General features: G+C 37.7%; 1 protein-coding gene across 5 annotated transcripts in view; it reads right to left on the bottom strand.

The window, feature by feature from the left end:
- sev (receptor protein-tyrosine kinase sevenless) overlaps positions 1-24727 on the bottom strand; it is a 1896734-nt gene that overhangs the window by 970964 nt on the left and 901043 nt on the right. For all 5 annotated transcript variants that reach the window (XM_089239534.1, XM_089239532.1, XM_089239533.1 and 2 more), the window contains 2 exons: positions 9465-9904; positions 5323-5415 (listed from right to left, as the gene is read on the bottom strand). In XM_089239534.1, the coding sequence (XP_089095660.1) occupies positions 5323-5415; positions 9465-9904 (533 nt within the window). The remainder of the gene's footprint in view (positions 1-5322; positions 5416-9464; positions 9905-24727) is intronic.

Below are 24727 nucleotides of genomic sequence, written 5' to 3'. Positions count from 1 at the left end.
AATCGGCAATTTTAATAGTGATTTCTATGAGGATCACCCTTTTCCTGACCCTCAAAGCGATGATGGTGACGTCTATTCAAAAAGCCTTATTACTAAGAGTATTGAAAATGTGGCAAACCATTATAAAGGCATAAACTATTATACATAACTGGCAGCATTAAAGAAGTGACAAACCATTGTAAAGACATAAACACATCTGAAACTCATCGCTAGGGAACCACGGTAACCGAAGTAAACGTTCGGAAAGTGATTGTTGAGGCCCAAAAACCATTGTTGCCGGACAGTTTTTTGCCTATTTGGGGCATTTGCCCTGGTCTGACGAAATTTTAAAGTAGCCTATCGTTCAAGTCGGGTCCCATTCGGTATATATGCAAAATTTGGCGACGATCGATCTAAAATTGTAGATTTGTATAGAGAACATACACACACACACACACACACAGACAGAAAATCAATTTTATATATATAGATATTATTATCACATATATATATTAAAAAAATGTTGGCCGCTGGAACTCCCTGGGACAGGTGCGGATCCAAAAGGAAGGGGGGGGGGATCGATCCCTCGCTAACACCAAATTGTCTCGGAACAGTACGTCTGTGTATAATATATAATGAGACGCAATCATCAATATTTTCATGAGGTTTTCTTTATATCCCATTTTTCACTAACGTTGCGTTTGTGTGTGTGTGTGTGTGTGTGTGTGTGTGCGATGCTTTGTATAATATTGTTTTACATGTTTTTCACATAAATGTTTTTATGAAATGAACATTTTTGGGAACTAAAAGGTCTAATGAGTATCAGTGTTTTTAAAATTTGTTTACAATGAAATTTGATTTTTTAGAGTTTTTATATGGTATAAAACATGAAATTCTCAAATTTCATTCCGATTTTCTATCTGAATTGTTTTTCCTGACCATCAACAGAAATAATTTTTTCATTAATTTTTTTTGTCACGTGGGGTTTCCCAAAATTATAATTATCATGATTAATTTCCATTAATTGGAAATTTACTTTAATTACAAAGAAAAACGTGCTAAATTCAAGTCCAATTTTTTGAAACTTCAAAAATATGTTATTTGAATAGCCAGTTATCATATATATAAAAAAATTGTGCGATTTGGTCACGAATTGTAAGAGCGATCAAAAATGGGTCAACTTTTGGGTTGCCTTTCTTCAACTCCGAATTAATTTCAAACGGCAAATATTGTTACAGAAAATTAAATAATTTAATTACCTGAAAATTTTTATTGGTATATACAGTAAAACCTCTTTTTGCGGACACTGTCAGGACTAAAAAGATTCGTCCGTGACAGAGCAGTGACCGTTAATCAGGGGTTCGAAATAAATAATTTTATATATTATACAACTGTAAATTATTATTTGGCCGTAAAAGAGGGGGTGTCTGCATCTGAGGGGATGTCCGTTGGGAGGGGTTTACTGCAATGCAACTTATGAGCACGAATTTGCATGATAATCGTAGCCAACTTCAGCTTGGCGAAAATAATTTAGCCAATCCCGAGAGATGTCACGTGACATTAGAAAATAAAAAAACCCGGTTGCTAAAAGCAGTGTGGGTGTGTTCCACGTGAAATTCCACGGTTGTTGATAAGATCAACCGCATCAGCCGAACCGTAGTGTGCAGTTAGCCTTAGACGTTAAGCGTTTTACAACCGCCGGGCCGCGAGAATATATTCATTACCCTCTCAGTTCTCAAACATTTCCACGAATACTTAATTGTTTTATTTCATTATTATGGGACGTATTATTCGAATTTTTCAGGCTAAAAATCATGCAAGAGGAAAGAGGAAAAATCTTCCAGAACAAAGGCTTCCAGCATCAAAGTATAGAAATTTGATGGATCCCTCTTCCCCGATCACACTGAAAATCATTCGTTTTGTTGCAAGGGAAACATGTGTCTCTGCCTTCGCCCCTCTCGAAACTAGTAATTGCGATTGTATTTTATTTTCGTAATTTTGAGTATCCGTCGTCATGAAACCCGAACCATACAGCAGGGGGAAGAATTGTTTTCCCATACTCTCCGTCCCCTTCCCGAAAATATCCTACTGCTTCAGAGCTGTCTGTTGACAATCAGATGAACCTGTTGTTTGCATGTTCACTGTTTGCTATTATCGGTATCTGTAGAATACCTTGGAGACTGGAAAAACATCTGTGATACTCGCCAGTAACCAAGCAGCACCTCTTACAGATAGAAGGCCTCGCACGCTGCTCGTGACGCCAGCAAGTAGTCCATTTTCCCTCAGAATATTCAGCGAAAAAAATTTCCTCCTTATGCCAGTATTATCGTTGTGTGGAAAAGAAATAGTCGGGCTTAGAATTGGCGATTTCTATGTGCAACATCCAATCACCATGCGGTATTTGTGAGCCAACCAGGAAGATTCTACGCCAAAATAAGAAGAAACGAAATAGGATGATGTGGTTCATAATGTGGCAAACTGGCTAGGTAGTATTAATGACGTTACATATGAACTTAGCAAACCGTGCTAATGCCTTCTATCTCTAGGACGTGTTGGACCAAGCCGCATAACTTCAAAGGAGAATAATTGTGAGGCATTGGAAACCACTTTGGACAACATTGGACCCGCTATTTATGACCAATGGTAAAAACCTCAAGCAGTCCTATTATAACGATGGAGTATGTATTCACCTTTTCTCAGAAATGAACGAAGTATTTAGACTAATCAGTGAAGTACCTGCTGTATACTTAAAATATAGTGTTTTGAATCGGCCATGAAGATGATGCACATGACTACTGGTGTGTGTGTGTGTGTGTGTGATATTCTTGTTAAAAAATAGAGAAAACTTTTCAAATTTTAGAGTAGAAAAATAACGTGCTTAAGTTTATGAGATTTATTGAGTTACACAATTTAACATAAGCATCTATCAACTGAAACGAGTGTTTCGCACAAAACTGAACAATTTTCTGCTCTTCAGCTGACTTTTAAGATGAGTTACAATATAAACAATTTTTTTTATCATTACTTTCTTTCTAACTAAGATTAAATACAAAATTCAATTTTAAAATACATTTTGCACTAAATTATTAAAAGTGCTAATTAATAAGTGTTGTGTCGATATCAGCAGAAATAAATTTAATTGCCCGCTGTGAATGAACACTTCGTATTTTTGTAAACTATGTGAAATTATTCTAAGAAATTGAACATAGACATTTTTATTGATTTGCGATCAATTAAATTTTCTAATGAGGCAGAGACTCCGAAATGAAGAAAACATTGAGGGGGCTGAAAGTTGACATTTGTCCCGTATATACGGGCTCAGGCCCTTAGGCCCCTTTCACACGGAGCGGATGCGGGTCCGTATACTCTTTTGCACGAGCACTAAAAAACGCCCGCATCTTTAGTCTGAAATTCGTGCATAAAAACTATTTTTTCGCAATTTTTGTAATTATTTTTCTCCTTCATCCCTGATTCAGTGCCCATAGGCAGCCTAGAGCCATTCTTTGGTGGTTTAATCTAGAGCCCCATAGAATATGGGTATGAAGATGCCTTCATTCCGATTCTCACAAGCAGTCGATGGGAGAAAATGTCTTAAAATATTTTCAAAAGATTTTGAAAAAAAAAAATCTGTTTTTTCGAAAAAATATGAAAGAAAAATTCCAAAAACATCCAATGATGTTCAAAAAAAAAAAAAAAAAATTCAGGAGATATCAAAGACTTTGCAAGTAGAAAAAAAGGGGAGGGATGGAGGTTTATAAAATGTCTGTGGTTATAAATATTCACATCACAATGCTGTCTTAGGCCGGGATTACACTATAAATGTTTTGTAAAAGTTTTTTTGATAAAACGTGAAAAATTCAACCAATAAGATCACCGGTTGCATTTGCTTGAATGCAACCGATGCGCCAATTCGTTGAATTTTTCAACTTTTATAGAAGATCCTTTATAAATCTTTATAGTGTAATCCCGGCCTTAAACCCGGATTATACTATAAAATTTTATAATAATTCTTTTAAAAATGCAAGCAATAAGCTGATTGGTTGCATTTGCTCGAATGCAACCAAGCTATGGCTAATCATAAATGACCATAATTATCACAAAAACTACGCCGACGGGGCAATTTATTACGCCAATCATGGGGTTCGACATTTTGGGGCCAACGAAAGCTTGAATTTTGGATATTGACCGGGTCAACTGGGCCGGCATTTCCCGAACTAGCCACCTTCTGGCTTTGGATAGCATATACATTAATCCCTTAACGATCAGGAAGAATATTTCTCGTCCTTGTGTAGATGGAAGAAATTCATTCCAGCTCTCTCCCTGGTTTTTTTTTACATTTTTATCATCATCGCTATTGTAACCACATGAACGGAAGTTATTTTTTCCTCCCCAGTTCCTTCAATTTTCCTTTTTATTGATTTTCCTCCTACATATAATGTATATCTTTCTACTATACATCCATTACATATATGTAAGAGAAAAAGAGAGGGAGAATTCATAAGGGTTAGGTGAGGGTAAAAGAGAAATCTACTATGCTCTTTTTTTACCCTTCCATTTCTAACATGCGAATATTTTTTAGATTTGACTATTGATTTCACTGATACTTGAAATAGAGAATGTCCAAATTTATTGCCAAAAGGCTGCACGCAAAGGGGTTAAAAATACTCAAAATCACGGACAATTGAAGGGGCTTGCAGCAAGAAAGGACTCCATTTTTAAATATTCGAGTGATGTTCACTTTCTTTTAAAAAAACAGAAGTCTTTCTTGGTTGTTTTTTAATTTTTTTAATTTCCCGAAATTGTTAAGAAATGGACCTGACTCCTTCTTGCTGCAAGACATTAAATTTACGAGTGTAACAACAAAAATTTTGAATAAAATCATGCTGTCAGTAGCAAGAATTCTTCAATAATCCTCCTCATACTTGTGCGTATTTGATAATATTATTCTACAATATATTTATATACAATATCCGATATACAATGTATATTTATACATAGAATCTATCTAGGTAGCCATGCTTTTTGTAAAGCCAGGTTCACACCGGACTGACACTACAATCTTTCATTCCGAGGAAGCTTCCCTTCATATCTTTTCATGAATTTTCAAGTTAATTTCAAATATGAAATTTTTAACTTGGGTGCTATTACCTACTGTTCATCCCTCCTTCCGACATTTCCTATACTTGCTCGAAAGGGAAGTTTGTAGGTCAAAGGTTAACACGGCGACCAGAGAGACAAGAGGACCATGGTCCTCATCATCGTCCCTTTGCTGTCTCCTGTGGTTTCGGTCACTATTACGTTTCGATTCGGTCGGGAATACACGATGGCACCACATTTACTTACCTATTCCTCCCAGAGATCTTGGTGTGAGCCATGATATAAATGCTTTATTATCAGAAAAAAGCGCTTGAACACCTTCAACTTCATTCAGAGGAACTATAAAAAAATGATAAATTTTTATAATTGGATCAATGTAAAATCACCAGAATTTCAGCTACATTTACTCATTCATAAAGTGATTAAGTTCATCATATTAAATCATGCGTTTATTGACGTCAATGCGTATTAATCGGCACAATTTTTGTGCGTGATGGTCAGATTTTATGCTAAACAAAAATAACTTCTAGACAAGATGTGCTAAGACAATGTCCAACATCTCATTGTAAAGACGAGTTTTAGGCCGGGATTACACTATAAAAATCCCTTTACAAAACTTGGGAAAAACAGCCAATAATCGTATCAATTACATTCGCTCCAATGTAACCAATGCGCTTGTTGATAGAATTCTTCAAGTTTTATAAACGAACCTTTATCAAACTTTTATAGCGTAATCCCGGCCTTAAAGTAGTTTCAAGTGATATATAAGATCTCAGTTTGTTTGATCTCAGTAGATAACGGGTCCCACACGGTAAAGGGCTTACATCCCAGAAGGGATAGAGCCCGGGTCGTTTCTGGTCTGACAAAGTACAGATAAAACAACCGTTTCGCAAACATGAAGTAGGGCGGGTATATAAATGTTTTATAAGGATTATTTTATAAAACTTTACAAATGCAACCAATAAGCTTATCGGTTGTATTTGCTCGAATGTAACCGACAAGCTTATTGGTTGCATTTTTCAAATTTTATAATAGAACTTTCATAAAACGTGATATATTATACCGGCTTTAGGGGTAATTCAAGTATTACATCAGCAACGATGGGGGGAGGGGGCTTCAGATTTGCTGACGTTTGATCACAGGGGGCTTCCCGTTTGCTGACTTTTGATGACGGGGGGGGGGGCAAATGACGCTGGATTTGTCTTCTAATAATGTCTCATACGTGCTCGATGGGAGAAAGATCTGGTGATCTCGCACTCTGTAGAGCACGGTGGGTGACAGCAGCGGTATGAGGACGAGCATTATGCTGTTGCAAAACATCCCCTTGAATACTGCTCATAAATCGCAGCACAACCGGTTCAATCACCAGTCTGACGTACAAACTTTCTGTCAAGGTGCTAGCAATAACGTCGAGAGTGCTCCTGCTGTCATAGGAAACAGCTCCCTAGACCTAACCTCCCATAACTCCTGGGGTAGGTACAGTGTCTACGCTGCAGACAGTTTGGTTCCAAACGCTCACCTGGCCTCCTTCTTACCAACGTACGACCTTCACTGGCACCAAGACAGAAACGGCTCTCATCTGAGAACACAACAGATCTCCACTCCGTCCTCCAATGAGCCCTAATTTGACACCACTGTTGTCGCAGATTGCAATGATTTGGAGTTAGTGGAATGAGCGGTACAGGCCGTCTGGCTCAGAGCTTTCCCTCAAGTAATCGATTTGTTACAGTTCGCTGTGTCACTCTGGGGACAACAGAAGCTCTAATTTCTGCTGTAGATGCCACAGCCATGCGGCGAATACGGCCGTCTTCCTTCTCAATAGTGGCCCGTGTGCGGCGGAACCCCGGTCTTCTTAAGACAGTGCCTTCTCGTGACCCCACTGCTGCCAACAATTATGCGCAGTGAATACATCCCTGCCAAGTCTTTCCGTAATATCACGGGAAAAAAATCCACCTTCTCGTAGCCCTATTACACGGCCTCGTTCAAACTCAGTGAGCTTTTTTTCCTCTCCTTATAGGCATTCTTGACTCAAACCATAGACTAAAGACTAAAGATTATTCTTACTCTGTGACTCAAACGTAGCTCACAACGATAAATAACGACGATCTCATCCAGACGATAAATAACGCTCTCACGAAGTTTACATCGCGTATTTAAAGCAAACGTGAGTTGCATGATCATAGTGCCGCTACTAGCGCCACTCTTATTCGTCTTGTGGAAATTTGAAAGGCGTCATCTCTCAGATGTGCAAACACGCCTCTCAAATTTCGTTTACCTAGCACAACTCCTTCTTGGCGGTGGGATTTTATTTTCCGCCAGTGTGTGTGTGTGTGTGTGTAAAGGTATTTTCTTCAGAAATTTTAATTTAAAAAAAAAATTGCATTAAAAAAATGAATTTTTGATCGTTGTGCCTCACCCCCTGTGATCTTACCAATATGCGTTAGGATTCAGGGGGCAGAGCTGATGACGAAATTCTGCTGACAAGGGGGGGGGGGAGAGGGGTCAGAGTTTCGCTTACTTTTGCTGACAAGGGGGAGAGGGGGACAAAAGTGACTAAAAATTTGCTGACACAATGCAAGAATAGAGTGTAATGAAAGAGAATGAGGCCGGGACTATACACCGAAGAGCCAAAAAAACTGGTTCACCTGCCTAATATCGTGTAAGGCCCCCGCGAGCCCGCTGAAGTGCCGCGACACGACGTGGCATGGACTCGACTAATGTCTGAAGTAGTGCTGGAGGTAATTGACACCATGAATCCTGCAGGGTTGTCCATAAATCCGTAGGAGTAAGAGGGGGTGGAGATCTCTTCTGAACAGCACGTTGCAAGGCATCCCAGATATGTTCAATAATGTTCATGTCTGGGGATTTAGGTGGCCAGCGGAAGTGTCTAAAGTCAGAAGAGTGTTCCTGGAGCCACTTTGTAGCAATTCTGGACGTGTGGGGTGTCGCATTGTCCTGCTGAAATTGTCCAAGTTCGTCGGAATGCACAATGGACATGAATGGGTGCAGGTGATCAGACAGGATGCTTACGTACCTGGCACCCGTCAGCATCGTATCTAGACGTATCAGGGGTCCCATATCACGCCAACTGCACACGCCCCATACCATCACAGAGGCCCCACCAGCTTGAACAGTCCCCTGTTGACATGTAGGGTCCATGGATTCATGAGGTTGTATCCATACCCGTACACGTCCATCAGCTCGAAGCAATTGGAACCGAGACTCGTCAGACCAGGCAACGTGTTTCCAGTCCTCAATAGTCCAATGTCGGTGTTGTCGGGCCCAGGCGAGGCGTAAAGCTTTGTGTCGTGCAGTCATCAAGGATACACGAGTGGGCCTTCGGCTCCGAAAGCCCATATCGATGATGTTTCGTTGAATGATTCGCACGCTGACACTTGTTGATGGCCCAGCATTGAAATCTGCAGCAATTTGCGGAAGCACGTCTCTCACGTTTAATGATTCTCGTCAGTCGTCGTTGGTCCCGTTCTTGCATGATCGTTTTCCGGCCGCAGCGATGTCGTAGATTTAATTTTTTACTGCATTCCCGATATTCACGGTACACTCGTGAAATGGTCGTGCGTGAAAATCCAAATTTCATCGCTACCTCGGACATGCCGACTATAACACCACGTTCAGACTCACTTAAATCTCGATAACCTGCGATTGTAGCAGCAGTGACCGATCTAACAACTATGCCAGACACTTCTTGTGTTATATAGGCGTTGCCGACCGCAGCGCCGTACTCTGATTGCTTCCATATCTCTTTATTTGCATACGCATGCCTGTGCCAGTTTTTTTGACTTTTCAGTTTATATATACACTATAAAAGTTTTATAAAAGATATTTTACAGAACTTGAAAAAGAACCCATATAATCCTATTGGTTACATTCGAGTGAACACAACCGGTAATCTTATTGATTGCATTTATTAAGTTTTATAAAATAACTTTTTTTCAACTTATATAGTGTAATGCCGGCTTAACGAGAATTTAACGAGAAAAGTATGGTCGGGAAATTCCGATTTTTTTCTCAAAATAACGTGAGATGTTACTGTTAAATTGCATTTGAAACATCAGAAACGATTTGAGAAAATACAGTGACTTGTGGGGTTCCAAAAAATTCACTCGCTAATGCTTTATTTAATGTTGATTACTATTGTGTGTGCGTGCTCACGCTTTACTAATTAAATACATTAAAAACTTGTGGCCATATTTCGACACCGCCTACTCTAATTTTGTGTTCTTACGAATTTGAAAATTTCATCCATGCGTCAAAAGGAAATTAGAAGAAAAAAATGTGTTCTCATCAGTATTATTCCATAACGTTTCCTAATTAAATTATGAAATTAAGCATTATGAAAAACTCACACTCACAAAACATATACTCACTTGGTTCAGGCTGAGAGAATGGATGATGAATGATTAGGTTTGAAAGCCGACCACTTCTTACAGAGACAGGAAAAGAAAATTCATAAAACTTATTTTCAGCTTTATGGTATTCTTCTCCAAATATTTCAAAACCGTTAGTCCAATAAAAACGATTTTCATAAAAAATTATACTTTTCACATTAGTAAACTGTGCACTTTGCGAATTTTCTCGAATATTCACTTCATCACTTCCATCTAAAGATGTCGATATAATTGTGTTCTCTTCAGATAAAGGTAAAAATAATCGAAAGTTTTTGAAATCTATCAGGAAAGACATTATTGACTGAGCGTGGATGATTTTCCTTGCACTTTTCAGTGTTTTGGTGCCAAATTCCAAGTCAGCCAAGTCAATTCTGTATATTCCACCAACACTATTCTCATAAACAGACCAGAATAGGAACCTATAAATATATTATAACATTCAAAATTTTTGTAACAAATGCTAGAAAAAAAGTTTTGTATGTTTCATATATTACATTGTTTCATATATACATTGGCGCACGCAAAGGAGAGGGAGGGGGGTTTGGGGTTCTAACCCTCCCCCCCCCCCCAAGACGAGATTATAGTGTTATTTTACCGGAAAAAACTTAACAACCCCTGAGAAGAAAAATAAATTGAAAACCACCCTTGAGAAAATTCTGCGTACCACCCTGTGTATATAGATCTAGAGTATGAAGAAGCAGGTTGGTGAGTGGCCGAAAAAGCGAATAATGAAGTGTGCAGGCAGTGAGTAACAACAAAAAAGAAATACCTAGAGCAGCGGTTCTCAACCTTTTTTAATCGCGGAACCAAAGAGGCATCTTTTTTAGCATTATCAAAAATTTTCTGATTTATTTTAATTTTCTCAATTGGCCACGGGGTCCCTGGGAAGTGCACACGGAGTCCCGGTTGAGAACCGCTTACCTAGAGAATGTCTGAGCATGGGAGTGATTGAAAAAGCGAGGAAGCTGGTCAGTGAGTTACCAAAAGGGGTACCTAAACAGTGGGAACGATGTTGCTGAGCAACCGAAAGAACGATTTAGAGCAGTGGTTTTCAACCTTTAGAATCTCACCCAGTTGATTCTTTTCTTTTTTTTCTTTTTTTGAGTGGAAGGCCCGGAAATAAACACGACTAATGGAAAATTTATGGAAAAAAATAAAATGATAAATTACTCACGGCCCGGTTTGACTGATGACAGTGGCCGGTACTGGATCACGGTCCGTCGGTTGAGAAGCACTGATTTATGGTGTACAAGCGTGCGAGCGACCAAAACAGGGTGCAAGCAAGTGAATGATAAAAAGAGTGCCCTTGAGAGCAAAGAACCAAGGCAGTAAGTGACCAAATAAATCACCAAGAAAGTGTGCAAACATTTGAGTGACCATAAGAGTGATTTAGAGACAGACATATTTACTGAGAGCGGGGGGGGGGAATGGATTAGCGGGCTGCAGCCTAATGTGGCGAATTTGAAGAATGTGAAATCAAGAAAATTAGACAAGAAAGGGTGGCAAAATTTACGCCACAGGCGACCAAACCATAAATCCGACACTGATAGAACAAGCGTTCAATCAGCGGCGTAGCTTTCAATTCATGGCCAGTCTGTAACTCGAGGGCTTGCTATTGCTTCTAGCAATTGGTACCACCTATACTTCATAATGGCTTCCTAGTTGAAAACAAATTGAGACAAAAAATTAGTTTGGCTTTTCTGCCTCCACATACAATGTTGAATTGACGGAGGATGAAAGGATGAATGACATTTTACTATTTTCATGTAGTTCCTTGTGTCGGTACTACAGTGATTCTTATCAGTTTTCAGAATCGATAAAGCTTCCTGGTAAAGGAGCAAATGTCGCTATCTCATTCTCTCACTTCAGAAAGAAATACCCGGCACGCACCTGCTCTGTCTAGGTCCTACTGAACAAGTTGACGCGTACGATCTCTATTGTAGAATGGCCACTGAGCAAAGGGGAAAAAACAACTTTTGATGTTCCGTTAAGTCTTTGTTGTTGAAAATGAAGTAAAGAAAAAAAATGAATGGCTTATTTGGATATTTCCCCGCGCAAAGTTTTCCCTTATTCTGTTAATGGAACAAAAAAAATTGAAATTCTTTCAATAAACTGGCCGGTTCTGGCCAATCGTCGTGTAAAGCAATGGTTCTCACTGGGATACTTCAAGGGGGGACCACGGAAGAAAATTTAGAAGGAGGCCATGACAGGTGGTTTGGAGGGCTGCAGAGAGCTGAGAAGAAAAATTAAGGTGTGAAGAAATAAAGCTTTTATATTTAGTGACTATATACACTTACAGTATCCACAAAACCAGGGCTATCTTAGGGCATGGACCCGCCCGGGCCTCACCACCTACATTTTGCAGTAGGTTCCTACACTTGTGAAGGATCATGCTTGGGGGTCTCATGTCCATAAGTGATCCCACCTTATGATATTTTGTATAGTACAATAAATTTCGTAAATAAGTAGGAAATGTGTAGGCTGTTTATTTCCGGCTAAGTATAGGACTACCATCACTTTGCCTAGGGGGCCAATGATGTTCAGACAGTCCTGAATAGATGTCGGATTAGCAGGGAGTGCAATAAATTCTAGGCCAGTGGTCTGGAGGTCAATCTTATTTGCAAAATTTTCGTTCAGTATAAACTAACTGAAAAAATCAATTCAATACGCATAAAGAACTTTGCTTCTATGTAGATGAGGGTCGAAGACTAGGTAAAACAGGGGAGCCACGGGAAAAAAAATATGCTTCAAAGGGGGCCACAGGCAGAAAAAAGGTTGAAAAACGCTGGTGTAAAAGGATGAATGCGTGAAAAATTATCAAAGAACGGGAAGATATATATATATATATATATATAAGAAATTAAATTAAATATAATTGTTTCTCGTATTCTATGACCCTTTTAAGTCAAAATAGATAGATGGAACTAATGGAAAAAACTACATCTTTCTCTTTTTACGATCAGTCGAAATGACCGATTGAACCGAGGAAAAAAGATGAATTATATGTAGTTTGATTTTGCCATGCTACTCAGGGAAGAAAGAGAGACGCAAGGCCATAAAATATAACACTCAAGACAGATGCGGACCCAGAACGATGTGACGGGAGGGGCGAATTGTGTAAGTTTGTTTCACCGTCCCATATTGATATGTTATGGACAGACAAATATTCACATTTTATTTGGCTCTTGGTATGGGGTGGTTGTTTCCATCGCCTCCTCGATCCCCGCCTGAGCGAACGAAGACAGGCATCTTCAGCGGCTAATAAAGTCGAGGCAGATATCTTCAGCGAATGGAATGGAGTCGGATGTCTTCAGCAGCGAATGAAGCCGATGCAGATACAGTAGATCATCTCGGTAACGGTCACCCATGGGACCAAAAATTTTGCCCGCTAACGGGAAGTAGAGCCGCAACTAGAAGCTTGGTCAGCAGGGACAAGCAAGCATTTTGGTTCCCCCTTTTAATGTTGAAAGAGAGGTAAAAGTGTGAAATTTACGCCCCTTCTGGTCCAGCGCCCGGGGCAGAAGATCCGCCTGCTCAGGCGCGGATCCAGGGTGATGTGTTGGGGGGGGGGCGATTTTTCACAATGAAGATGTCGATCGGTGAGACCCAACCTAGTGTCCGCAGGTGCCAAACGTACTTAAAATAAAAAAACGAATAAAAAATTAATTAAGAATTAAAATTATTTAAAACTTTCAATTAATTTTCATTTAAAAAATTAATTAAAATTAACATTAACAATATAATTAATTACGATTACATTTTAATTGAAAATAAAAATTAATTAAAAATTGAAGGCAGTTAAAAATTAAATCTAAATTAAAATTTATATTTATAAAAATTATATTTTTTCAGTATGCAGCATACTTATTTAAAAACTTGCTTGCAGCAACTGGTGTTACAATTAATGAATAAGCTGTTTTTGATAATAAATTTGAACGTTTGTGCCGGCTACCCTCGCAAAAAATACCGTACGAAAAAAAAGTTTGAGGTGCAGACTGAATAATGTGTGTTATATTTATAAACATTGTAAGGAATTCTGATGCACATTACCAGCTAAAAATGTTTTTTTATTAACAGTATCATGAGCAATTGTACAAATAAATAAAAACTTTGCAGATGAAAAGAGAGCAGAATATGAAAAGCGTATGAAGAATTGGTATTTTAAAATGTTCCTAGAATACTACTCCTTCCTCCTTCGCTTGATAAAAATTAAAAATTAAGGCTCACACTTAACCGGACAAAACAATGCGCACAAATAAAAATTCATCCGAATGTATTCGATAAATGCTTTTTTCCAGCTTTTCAAGTCAAAGTAGAGAGATACTTTCCGTTTAAATTTAATTTTTTTGATCCCTGTAAAAGTATTAAACGTTTCTCTTTGTGACGTTATGATTATGATAACAATTAGGCAAATTAATATGAATAAAATAAGGATCTCGGTCAACCAGAGGAAATGAATTCTAAGCTAACTCGGATACAAGAAACCTCGTTTAAGAGAGACGATCCTTGAACATTTGAAGGAAAAAAAAATTATCTAAAGCCCTGACCATGGCCTCCACATCCTAGAGCGGGCCCCTAGGCTTAAGCCTCTAGTGGGCCCCCAGACCAGACTTTTCACGGGCCCCTTTATAGTTAATTTATAGCTTAAAAAAACAAAAAAAATGATGAGAATCGTCCCCGGCCCTGTCAGCTCCACCCTTGGGAGCATGAACTTTACGCACAACAACAAAGTAGTTATCAAATAAATAGGTAGGCTACTACGCGCACACCGACAGCCCCCTTACCCGTAACGGGTCGCACTGAGCTTGCGAAAAATTCTTGTGACCGCTCAAACTTTAAATGACTTCATGGCTTCAGATAAAAAGCTGAACCTATGCGGCGCAGCTTTTGTCCTCTCATATGTAGGGTCCGTGATAAGGCAGTTTCGGTTTCAGTACAGCACAGGGTAGATGTTTTCCCTGTTCAGATTTTGAATGCCGGTGATGGGATCGGCCAAATGAGCTTTGTTTACATCAGTGATTCCAGGTGAGCCCTCTGTGGTCTGTCTCGTCCGATAGAGAATTCTATCTATTTGCCGGCAGATCCATGTGGGGCCCTCAACTGGCTCTGCTTGTCTCGTACTAATTCATATCAGCTCAGTACTCCGCACTCGGCACTGGACCCGACCAAAGGGGCTTTGTTTCCATCCATGGGGCCCCTAAGGTGGTCCCTCTTGTTTCGCTCAATACCTTGTTTAGTATTTACTCATGATCTGCTTGGCGTATGCACTGAAAAGGTTCGGAACCGCTGCTGGAAACTCAAGCATCCAAAGCCGAGCTACACTCACTCCAGCAACTTTTCGTGTTCACGTATACGCTTCGAGGACTTGGCGATTGAAGTAGAGAATATTAAGCAGTCTTCTTTCAGTTACTCACGTTCTAGACAGTTAATTTTTCTTTCTGTGAACAATTTTATAGCACACCAAACTTGTATCCTTTCTTAAAATGAAAATAAGTACTACACACAATAAAACACCCATTTATGACATGTCTGTATTTACAAATAATACCTTTAACTTCCTCATTTATCACTTATAATTTTCAAACGAGACGATAAAATTTAAAAAATTACAAATTTCCAGCTTTGTATACCCGATTTATGAAAATATTTTGCGTCTGAAACCCATTTTTGTCTTCAAATAAAGTTTCCCATCCTACTAGGTATAGAGTCAGACTTTCAATAATCCCTCCAATAATCCGGTGTTTTTATGCCGGTTTTCTCCGAGCATAGAAGAGGAAAACATAGTGCGCACATGTTTATGAACAGAAGTTTGTTATTTAAATGGATTTTTTCAATCAATCTGCAGTAATTCGGCGATTTCGTTTACCCAGTACACCCTGGTGTGATATGTGCCAGATTAGCGAGAGTCTACTGTACTAATAATTCATATCTCTATTAGTTCTAGAAAAATTGAATTCCATCAGCCTTTTTTTTTGCTGGTAATTTTTCAGTTATTCCCCTCAATTTTTTTTTTTTTTGCAACACTGATTTTAACCATCCTCATGCCCCGTTACTGAAGACAATGTCCTATTTACAGAACTAAATGTGCTATAGGCGGCAAGTTCAGAAGGTCGGCAAATTTGAGGATTGAGTGGCCAAGAAAATTAGCAAAATGGGAGAAGGGCGGTGAAATTTTTATAACCCTCAAATAAACCCACCTCTTCCCAGACAGCAAGTGACCGTGTCAGTGAGTGACCTAGAGAGTTTGCAAGCACGTGAATGAGCAAAAGCGTGTCTTAGAGCGGGAGTAATGAATGATCAAATGAGTGACATAAAGAGTGAGGGACCAGTTCAGTGAGTGGCCTAGAGTCAGCCGTCAGAAGCGTATACTGGGCCCTCGGAAAAAGTAATTTTTCTGAGCCCCCTACCTGGCGAGACATGTTTACTTTTAAAATTTTAAACCAGAGGCCCCTCTGCATTTGAGGCCCCCGCCTCAAATGCATCCCCCGATCGCGGGGAATGCGTTAAGACGGTATTGTCTAGAGCGCGTGTAAGTAACGAAACAATTACCAAAACCAGCGTCAAACACGTGTGTGACCAAAACAGGGTGCAAACATGTAAATGACTAAAAGGTCCGTCCCACGAGAGTTTGCTAGGGGACGCTGGGTAAGATAATTAAAGTTAATAAAAGTCTTTGTCGGACATAAACCGCAAAAATAACAGCCGGCGTGAAGTAAACCGTGCTTGTTCGGTCATTCACAAAGGAAGACGCTCGTTCCTCTGCCTTTGTATTGAAAGCCTTAAAAATTATTGCTTCTCCGAGGCCCGAGACGACCGCGGATCCTGACAAGGACTTTTATTATCTTTAACTTTAATTATCTTACCAAGGGTCACCTAGCAAACTCTCGTGGGACGGACCTTTAAAAGAGTGACTTTAATACAGTGTACTTGCACGAGTGGGGGGGGGGGCGGGAGGGCTATAACATGGGATGGAAAATTCGTGGATAGAGTAGTCGAGAAAATTAGACTAGAGTGGAAGGGCGGTGAAATTTGAATAGCCTTCAAATCGGCAAAACCGTAAATGCCCTTCTGACTGAACATCAAAATTACTCTCAATCTCCTAACCTGAATCTCTGGTTCGGTTTCAAATAAACAACTCATAAAGGATGAAAACTTTAATTTGGAACCACCTTAGCAGGAGTTTCAGAGAACTACTAATCAGGAAATATAAAATCTTGGAAACACAAATACACGAAATACTAAATGGTAAATCTTGCTTATTCGAATACGACGTCAAGATAAAATATGAAAATGTTTTTAAATATGAAAATCTAGCATTGAAAAGTTATTGAAACAAGTATAGACTGTTTTCGATAACAAGAAATAATTGACGCATATTTCAATAAAATATGTGGGTACTAATTTGCCTGCATAATTAAGAAAAATTTAAGAGTAAAAAAACTTCCTAATGAAATTCTAATATTGCGCGATTTAAAATAACAAATTTCTTATTCAATTTTGTGCAGACTATATGGTTGTCAAAAACCTATTCAAAAACAGTTTTTCGCCACAGATACGTTAAATAGCAAAAGCTTACTTTCATGCAAATTGGAATGATTTTCATTATTATTTAATTATGATTATCAAGTGCACAATATTAATTTTCAGATTTTTTGTCTGAAAAGATGGTGGTTAAATTTAATTCCCGCAGAACATCCGACACCACACAATCAATTTTATATAGTGGATTCCACTTATAACGTTCCTCAAGTCCGAAACATGGGAAGAGGAGGTAGGTTTGGTGCCCCGGGCGCTGGACCGGAGGGGGGGGGGCGTGAATTTCAACCTTTTACCTGCCCTTTAACATTACAAGGGACACCAAGATGCTGACCAAGAATCTGGTTGCGGCACTGCTCTTAGAACCTTTTCCCGCTTAGAGCGATTAATTTTCGTGGTTCCATCTTCAACTAATGCTCAGACCATAGAGACGTTGCAAGCGGAAAAACGCTTTAACGGAAACGGTTACGGGAAATATTAATATTTCCCGTTTAAAGCGTTTTTCCACTTAAAACGATTTTATGGCGGTTTTTTGGAAAAGCATTATACTCGCGATCCACTTATAATGTTTAATCCAGGTACTTATTTCAAATTACAAAGGCTTTAATTATTAGATGGGGCCGAGGCCTATATTTTCATAGATATTATAGAGAAGCTATGTGTCTTCAAATGCTCACTTTCTGGCGCAGGGCTTTTGAGCTGCGTTTTCGAGGGGGGGGGGGGGGGCTTTGCTGAGATTTTTCATACTTTTAGGCCCCACTATAGTGAATTTGTAGAGTGAAAATCAAAAAATGATCAAAAAATGATCAAAAAAGAATCATCCTGAGCCCTGTTAGCCTCACCCAGTGGGGGAACCCCCCGTTAATGTCATTATCAGTGAATCCGTAAGCGAATGCAGCTTCATTCTCTGAGAAAACCCCAGATGTGCTACAAAAAGTAATAATTTAATTTAATTTAATAAGTAATTTATTTTAAAATTTTTGCTTACTGAAAACAGTTTTTTTCGAAGACATGGTCATTTTTTGATCCACGTCAAGCTTGCGGGTTTCAGGACTGAATTTAAAAAAAAAAAGAGATAACAAAGGCTAGAAAACGATGATTCATCTTATTGGATGGCTTGTGCTTTATTGCGCGTTACGAAGAAAACTGAAGGGTGTAAATTTTTTTGCCTCTCTACACGAGCCCTTAGGCGCTAGGGGGTAAGCGAAAAGGCAGCGTGACAGCCGAATCGTATGGAATCCCTGTAGAACCTTGGTGGGGAATACAATTGACCCTCCTCCGGCTATGACTTCTTTATTTTTTCGACCTTACCAGCCGAATAAATCTCAAGGTGGAACTTGGGGAACAAATTTTAGGGAAAGGAACTTTGAGAAAAAAAGGAAATTAGTTAAAAAAATTAAGGATTAATAAAGAAAAAAAGTGAGGTAACTGGAGTTATGTTTGCTTGAAGGCTCTTGGGAGGGGCGATCGCCCCTTCACCTATTGTTTAAAGGCTCTTGGGGGGGCGATCGCCCCCATCGCCCCCCCCCCTGGATCCGCCACTGCGCCTGCTCCCCCTTAGTTGCGACGCTGACGGGAAGTGTCGATTTATGGGAGATACGATGTATAGCGGAACCTTATTTATACAACTTTCACATTTATTCGACGTTTGACTTCGGTCGCAATTGGTTTCTATACTAAATTTTAATGTTAAAATGCCCTATATACATATTATAAATTAATTTCTGTTTTATACAGTAAAAGCGAACACCTGTTCAGTGGTTCTGACAATTTTGCAATAAAAATTTAACCAAGTTAACATAAGTGTGAAGACGATAAAAAAACATCTCTCTCTATAAAACCTTTATGAGTCTTGTAATGTTGGCTTTTTTCACGCCTATCAACATGTGCAAACAAAACCAACGTTGCCATTCGGAGTCATCATCCTGGACCAGAGTTATGTTCAGTTAATCAAATAATTAATTGAAAGATTATCATTTTTGCCAGTATGAACTTGGATTCATACATAATCATTGTTGAGTATTATAAATTGAGGTATCTTTTACACCAGTGTTTCCCAAAGTGGGCACTATCGCCCCCTGGTGGGCGATGGAATGGTCCAAGGGGGCGATAATACCTACGGATTTAACATAGGATCTTATGGGTTTACTTGAGTTGGGGGGGGGGGCGATGTGAGGAAAAAATTTCTGATGAAGGGGGCGATGGAACGCGTTATTTTGCAAACGACTATCAAGCTTTGACATTTCGAGTTTCTTGATCAGATATCCATTTTAATTTAATGCTCCCCATGTATGTACAGTTTGTCATTATTTGGTCCTTCCTTTTGATTTTTATCATGTTCTTTTCGTTTTTTGTAAATGAATAAATAAATCTCCAACTGCTAATAGATATCGGTCCAGTACGTATCCGGCTTTTTTGTGTAGGTGCATCGGATAATCCCGTATTTTACGGGACAGACAAATTTTCCCAATATTATTCGTCTCCCCCTCTGGACCCACTCTTGCCCTGGGAAGGGATTGCAGAGCTCACAGTTTACGTAATAATTGAGTGACCGCTTTGTTTATGAGAGAAACGGCATTTTTATTTCCCCTCACTTTTATCAAAATTTAAGAATGGAGTATGTTTATTTTACCCGACTGTTTTTTACAGAACATGTTACAGATATGTACGAGCAGTAGCGTGAACAGGATTATTTCGGGGGGGGGGGACGACGACGACTTTTCTTCCCTCAAAGCGAGGGTTCGTTTTTACTGCAAAAAAAAATATAAACTGGAGTGTGTCCGAAACTCCAAGAATTTTTATCTGAAAGAAATGAAAAGTCAATAAATGAACAGAATTCTGAGTGCAAGTTCTTTTCAACTAGTTTTTGGAGTCAATGAGAAGACTTTCGTTTTTACCGCCTTTGAATGTGCCGTATTGCAAATACCGTAGGGAAAGATAAATAATTCCAAAACTGCTGAAAATTCATATTTAATGAAAAACAACTAGATTAATGAAACGCCAGAATTAGTGAAATTAATAATTAAATTTCTGATTTAATGAAAAATTATTCCTCTATAGATCGATGAAATATCATAATTAATGAATATTCGGAATTAAAAAGCCGAATTCAGAAATTTAATGGAAAATATTTAGTAGGCTATTAAAAAACAAAAGTGGATTTTTTCTCTAAAAATTAATAAAAATTATGGATGCATAAAAATTAATGAAAATTCAGAATTAATGACAATTTATAAAATTTCGAATCACAAAATTAGTGAAAATTCTGTGTATGAATGAAAATCCCGAAATTAATGAATTCCATACTGAATTCCGAAATTAATGAATTCCATACTGAATTCCGAAATTAATGAATTCCAAAATGGATTTCGAAAAATAACTTCATAATGAATGAAAATTACAGCTAATGAAAAGTTAAAACCTTGGAAAGAACAATAATATTTAATAAAAATTTTCAGAAAGAAATAAAATAATTAAGGAATTAATTAATTTCGTAATTGATAATACCGTTAGAAATAATTGATAATACCGTTGGAAATAATTGATAATACCGTTAGAAATAATTGATAATACCGTTAGAAATAATTGATAATACCGTTAGAAATAATTGATAATACCGTTGTATGTATATAAGTGATATTAAACAACATTTTTCATAAGAGAATGCGAACTCTATCAAAAAATGACGGTTTAATTTTTGAAAACCCCTACCGGATACGAAGAATCATGCACGAAAATCCACGGCTCAACAACGGGGGAGAAAATTTTTGGTTTCGAGAGTAACAGATCTGTAACCAATCGGGATGCCGTTTGAAACCTACAACTATTACTAATTATTTAACAATCGTTTTTCCGCAGTGGGTGGTGGTAGCGATTTCATGTTTACAACTGATTGTAAACTAACTTTTTTTTTTCCGAGGGACTCGCCATACATTTTTTGTCACCCGTGCTTCGCAATTTTCTGACTCTAAATATCGCTAGCTAGCTTAATTATTTTGTAAACGTATGAGGACGTGGCGTTTTTTTCATCTTGTGGACTGTTTTTTTAGAATAAGTTTCAGTATATAATAATAGTAAAAGTATTTTTCTTCTCGAGCTCATCGACCCCACACTTTTGAATACTTGAAGAAACAAGTATCTGGGACCCCAGCTGCATATAAGTGGGTCTCATATTGATGAAATCGAAAATTGAAAAAAAAAGGTTCTTATAACAAAATGTAAGATTTTAAATTATGGTGACCGGCACTAGTTGAGCCTATGGCCGCAGTGTGCCTTTTCGAGGCACTTTCCCTTGGGCCTCTTCTTGAAAGGGTTATTATGCAAAATAATTGTATATTTTTTGCCCCCCCCCATTCGCCTCGGGGGCCCTACTTGAGCCCCGCTGAATGACATTTTTAATACTGAGTGCCACTGAAAGACCAATTCGTTAAATTATTTCTTATTATCCATTTTTATTCCTTTTAAATTCATTGGAACAATGAATTGCAAATTCATTTTGAAGCACAACTAAAATTTTAAATTTTAACAATTTATAATTAAAAGATAATTAATTGCCTTGCAGCGTATCGTAGTACTTTTTTTCAAACTGGGTTTCTCCTCAGTATTAAAAAATATCAGAACATGATTTTCTATAAATGAGCATTTACCTGTTAATGCAAGTGCTTCAATATTTTAAATATATATATACACATCTATATTTTTAAAGATCTTTTATCAAGCTATCTGTTTCATATATTTAGCTTCCAACAAATAACTTCACCTGATAACTTTCATTTGACCGTATACTTCATTTCAGTTGATTAGAAGATGTTGTTGAAGATGAAGTTGATTAATAGAAACAGGAATTAAACAACAATTTGCACACATGATTTGCCATACAAAAACATTTTATTTCAAACGTATGTCCATAGAGAGCAATCATAATCACAATTTATTTGTTGCAATTTTCTTAGAAATCACACTTTTCAAGAACATAATTTTTTGGGATTAATTAATTTTCATCTGCATCTTCAAATGTTGATTTGCCTGAAATTAGAAAGAGGAAGAAAAAAACCCTTTTATTATGCTTATCAATCTTTAAATGTACTGTACATTTTATTTCAAATTATAACGCAGTCCTTATACAAATACAACACCACAACAGGTAAAATGCCCAACGAGGTGGCTGAGAAAAAGATGCTCATAAAAATATGGATGTCATATAAAATTTCCAAAAAAAAATATAGCAACCCAATTAAAAATGAACAAAAATTATAATCAATATATATACATGATAAAATACTATACAATGCCCATAAAGAATACTCATGGTTGTCTTATACTAAGTATGGATAGCTTCTCGATTTACCCCAACGTGTTCATCGTATTTCATTTTAAATGTGTCAATTGTATTACAATTTACTGCCTCCGGGGGTAAACTGTTCCATTTATTAACAACCCTATTAGAGAAAAATTCCCTGCGACACCATAACCTCGCATTGTCCCTTACCAATCGATACTGGTGTCCCCTTGTAAAAGCAGTCGATTGGCGGTGTACTCCTATCCATCCCATTGAAAAATTTGAACACTTCGACATCTGCGTTCATCCAATGTAAACATATTCAAAAAATGAAGTCTCTCTTCATAACTCAAGCCCCGTGTGCCAATAAGGACACGCTTTATTTGTATAAGTAGAGATAAATCGTGCACAATAGCACTTTGCCGACATTGAGGCGACTCACCATTTTCTGACAGTAGGAACCAAAATGCATCAACAGTGTTTTGCAAGGTAGGCCTGGCATTGCACACAGATGCACTTGTTCATGTCTAGATGTTACCTAGGGCTTGACAAATCTTAGGAGCCAAGTCAATACATTGCAAAAAAAAAATTCATACTGACACCTAAAATTTTCTTTGCATGATGACAAAATATTTGGAATTTATGTCTGTGCATCTTCCAACATGTGAAGAACATCACTAAGTGCTGAAAAAGTGGAATATAATTTTTTTTTACTTTGGACTGTTTCTCCTAAAAATATGCTTGGCTGCCAAGAAATTCGGCCGTTGCCTGACATGTTTTCCAATTTTTCGAGCCCTGTTTCTACCCTAAAATTTTGGTCACAGACAGATGAAGTGAAAAACCTATTAGCAGGCAGCTTACTTTATATTTTCACTGTACTTTCAGCTTTGCTCTAAAACACATCCTTAGCAACCTCTTGTGGATCGGGGAAAACCCATTTAAATTAACATAGAAATTTTGCAGTGTTGTATGGCGTCACTAGTTAAAAAATATGATATTATTTGTTGTCAAGTATATTAATTGTTTTAATATTTCCATTCACAAAATTTGCTCATTAGTAAATATGATAACTTTTTCAAAGAATTAATATTGTTTTTCAGTTAGCAAAGCTTCTAAAGGCTTTTTTAATGTCCTCCCTCATTTATATGCAGTCAAATCCCGTTAAAGCACCCCCCCCCCCGGCCATTAAAGTTCAAACCGGCTTAGTGGCACAAATTTTCTGTGAACAAATCTTCCATATATGTAAAAAACCCGTTTTAGCAACAACGTGTTATAATGCCAACTATTGTTTGAGTGTATACAAAGTCAATGGGTTATTTTCTGAGAATTCCCACATTTCTTTTCCCATCATTTCGCTTCTTTTATTTCGAAAGAAGTCGAGTATTTAAACTTTTCATTCCATTGTTATATTATCGGTCAACATAACAACAGTTTGAGCAAATGATTTAAAGAACAAGGACTGTTGTGGTCAAAATGTTTTGATAGTGCTTTAGAAAGTGCATTTATAAAGAACCAACCTATTCAAAGAAACAGATTTGTTGATAAGGGATAGTGTATCATGAGCATACTGCACCAGTTTGCTCAAGATTGCCAAGACAAGTTTTTCAACAGTACATGTTTTTACTTGCACTGGTCAAATTTTGAGTGGTACAAGTAGCCATTAAGAAATCATCCATCTTAATTTGCTCAATCCATCTTAATGTCAAAAAGAGTTGCTCTTTCAATAGTATCAGAAAAAATTATGATTATAAAGAAAATTACTCATATATATAGCAAGATATTCCTCAAGAAAAACCGATATGGTATAGACTAAAAACAATGCCACCTTCCCCTCTTGCTTATTTTGTTTTTGCACATATAAAATGTGTCGCCGAAATTACAATAATTTCAGAGGGAAGTATGTTTCTGTTAAGTTTTATATTGAGAAATATTCAAGTTACTGTACAGTGTTTACAATTTTTATGAATTTTCTCAACTTGAAATTTAATGAGTATAAAATAGGTCATTTTATTCATGTCGCAACATAAATAGAAGACTGAAATACAACATTTCTTAATAAACATGTGAATTTATGTAATATAGCCTCTTTGAAACGCTATTACGACTATGATCTGATATAACGCCAAAAATGTTTGGGTGGGATGTGGCGTTAAATCGGGGTTCGACTGTATTTGTTCCACTAGGGCTGTTGATACAAATGAAATCAGTGAAAATGATGCGACATATCGTTGAAATTTAAGTCATTAAATCAAGCATGGAAATCAGGCACGCCGGAAGTCAAAAATGATTGGTGTTGCTCAAAGTTTATGGGACATTACTCAGTACGGGGGGAACATGACATATATTTCCCATTGACCATACGTCCTTTTTTAACTAAAATGTCACGCTCTTTATCCTCAATCTGTATTTGATTTCAGCGATGACCAAC

This window comes from Pholcus phalangioides, unplaced genomic scaffold, assembly GCF_987345545.1.
Source record: "Pholcus phalangioides strain wild (caught in Gottingen) unplaced genomic scaffold, Ppha-v1.0 ptg000011l_1, whole genome shotgun sequence".
Lineage (NCBI taxonomy): Eukaryota > Metazoa > Arthropoda > Arachnida > Araneae > Pholcidae > Pholcus > Pholcus phalangioides.
Note: the sequence above shows the minus strand (reverse complement) of the source record. Positions and strands in the feature narration are given on the sequence as shown.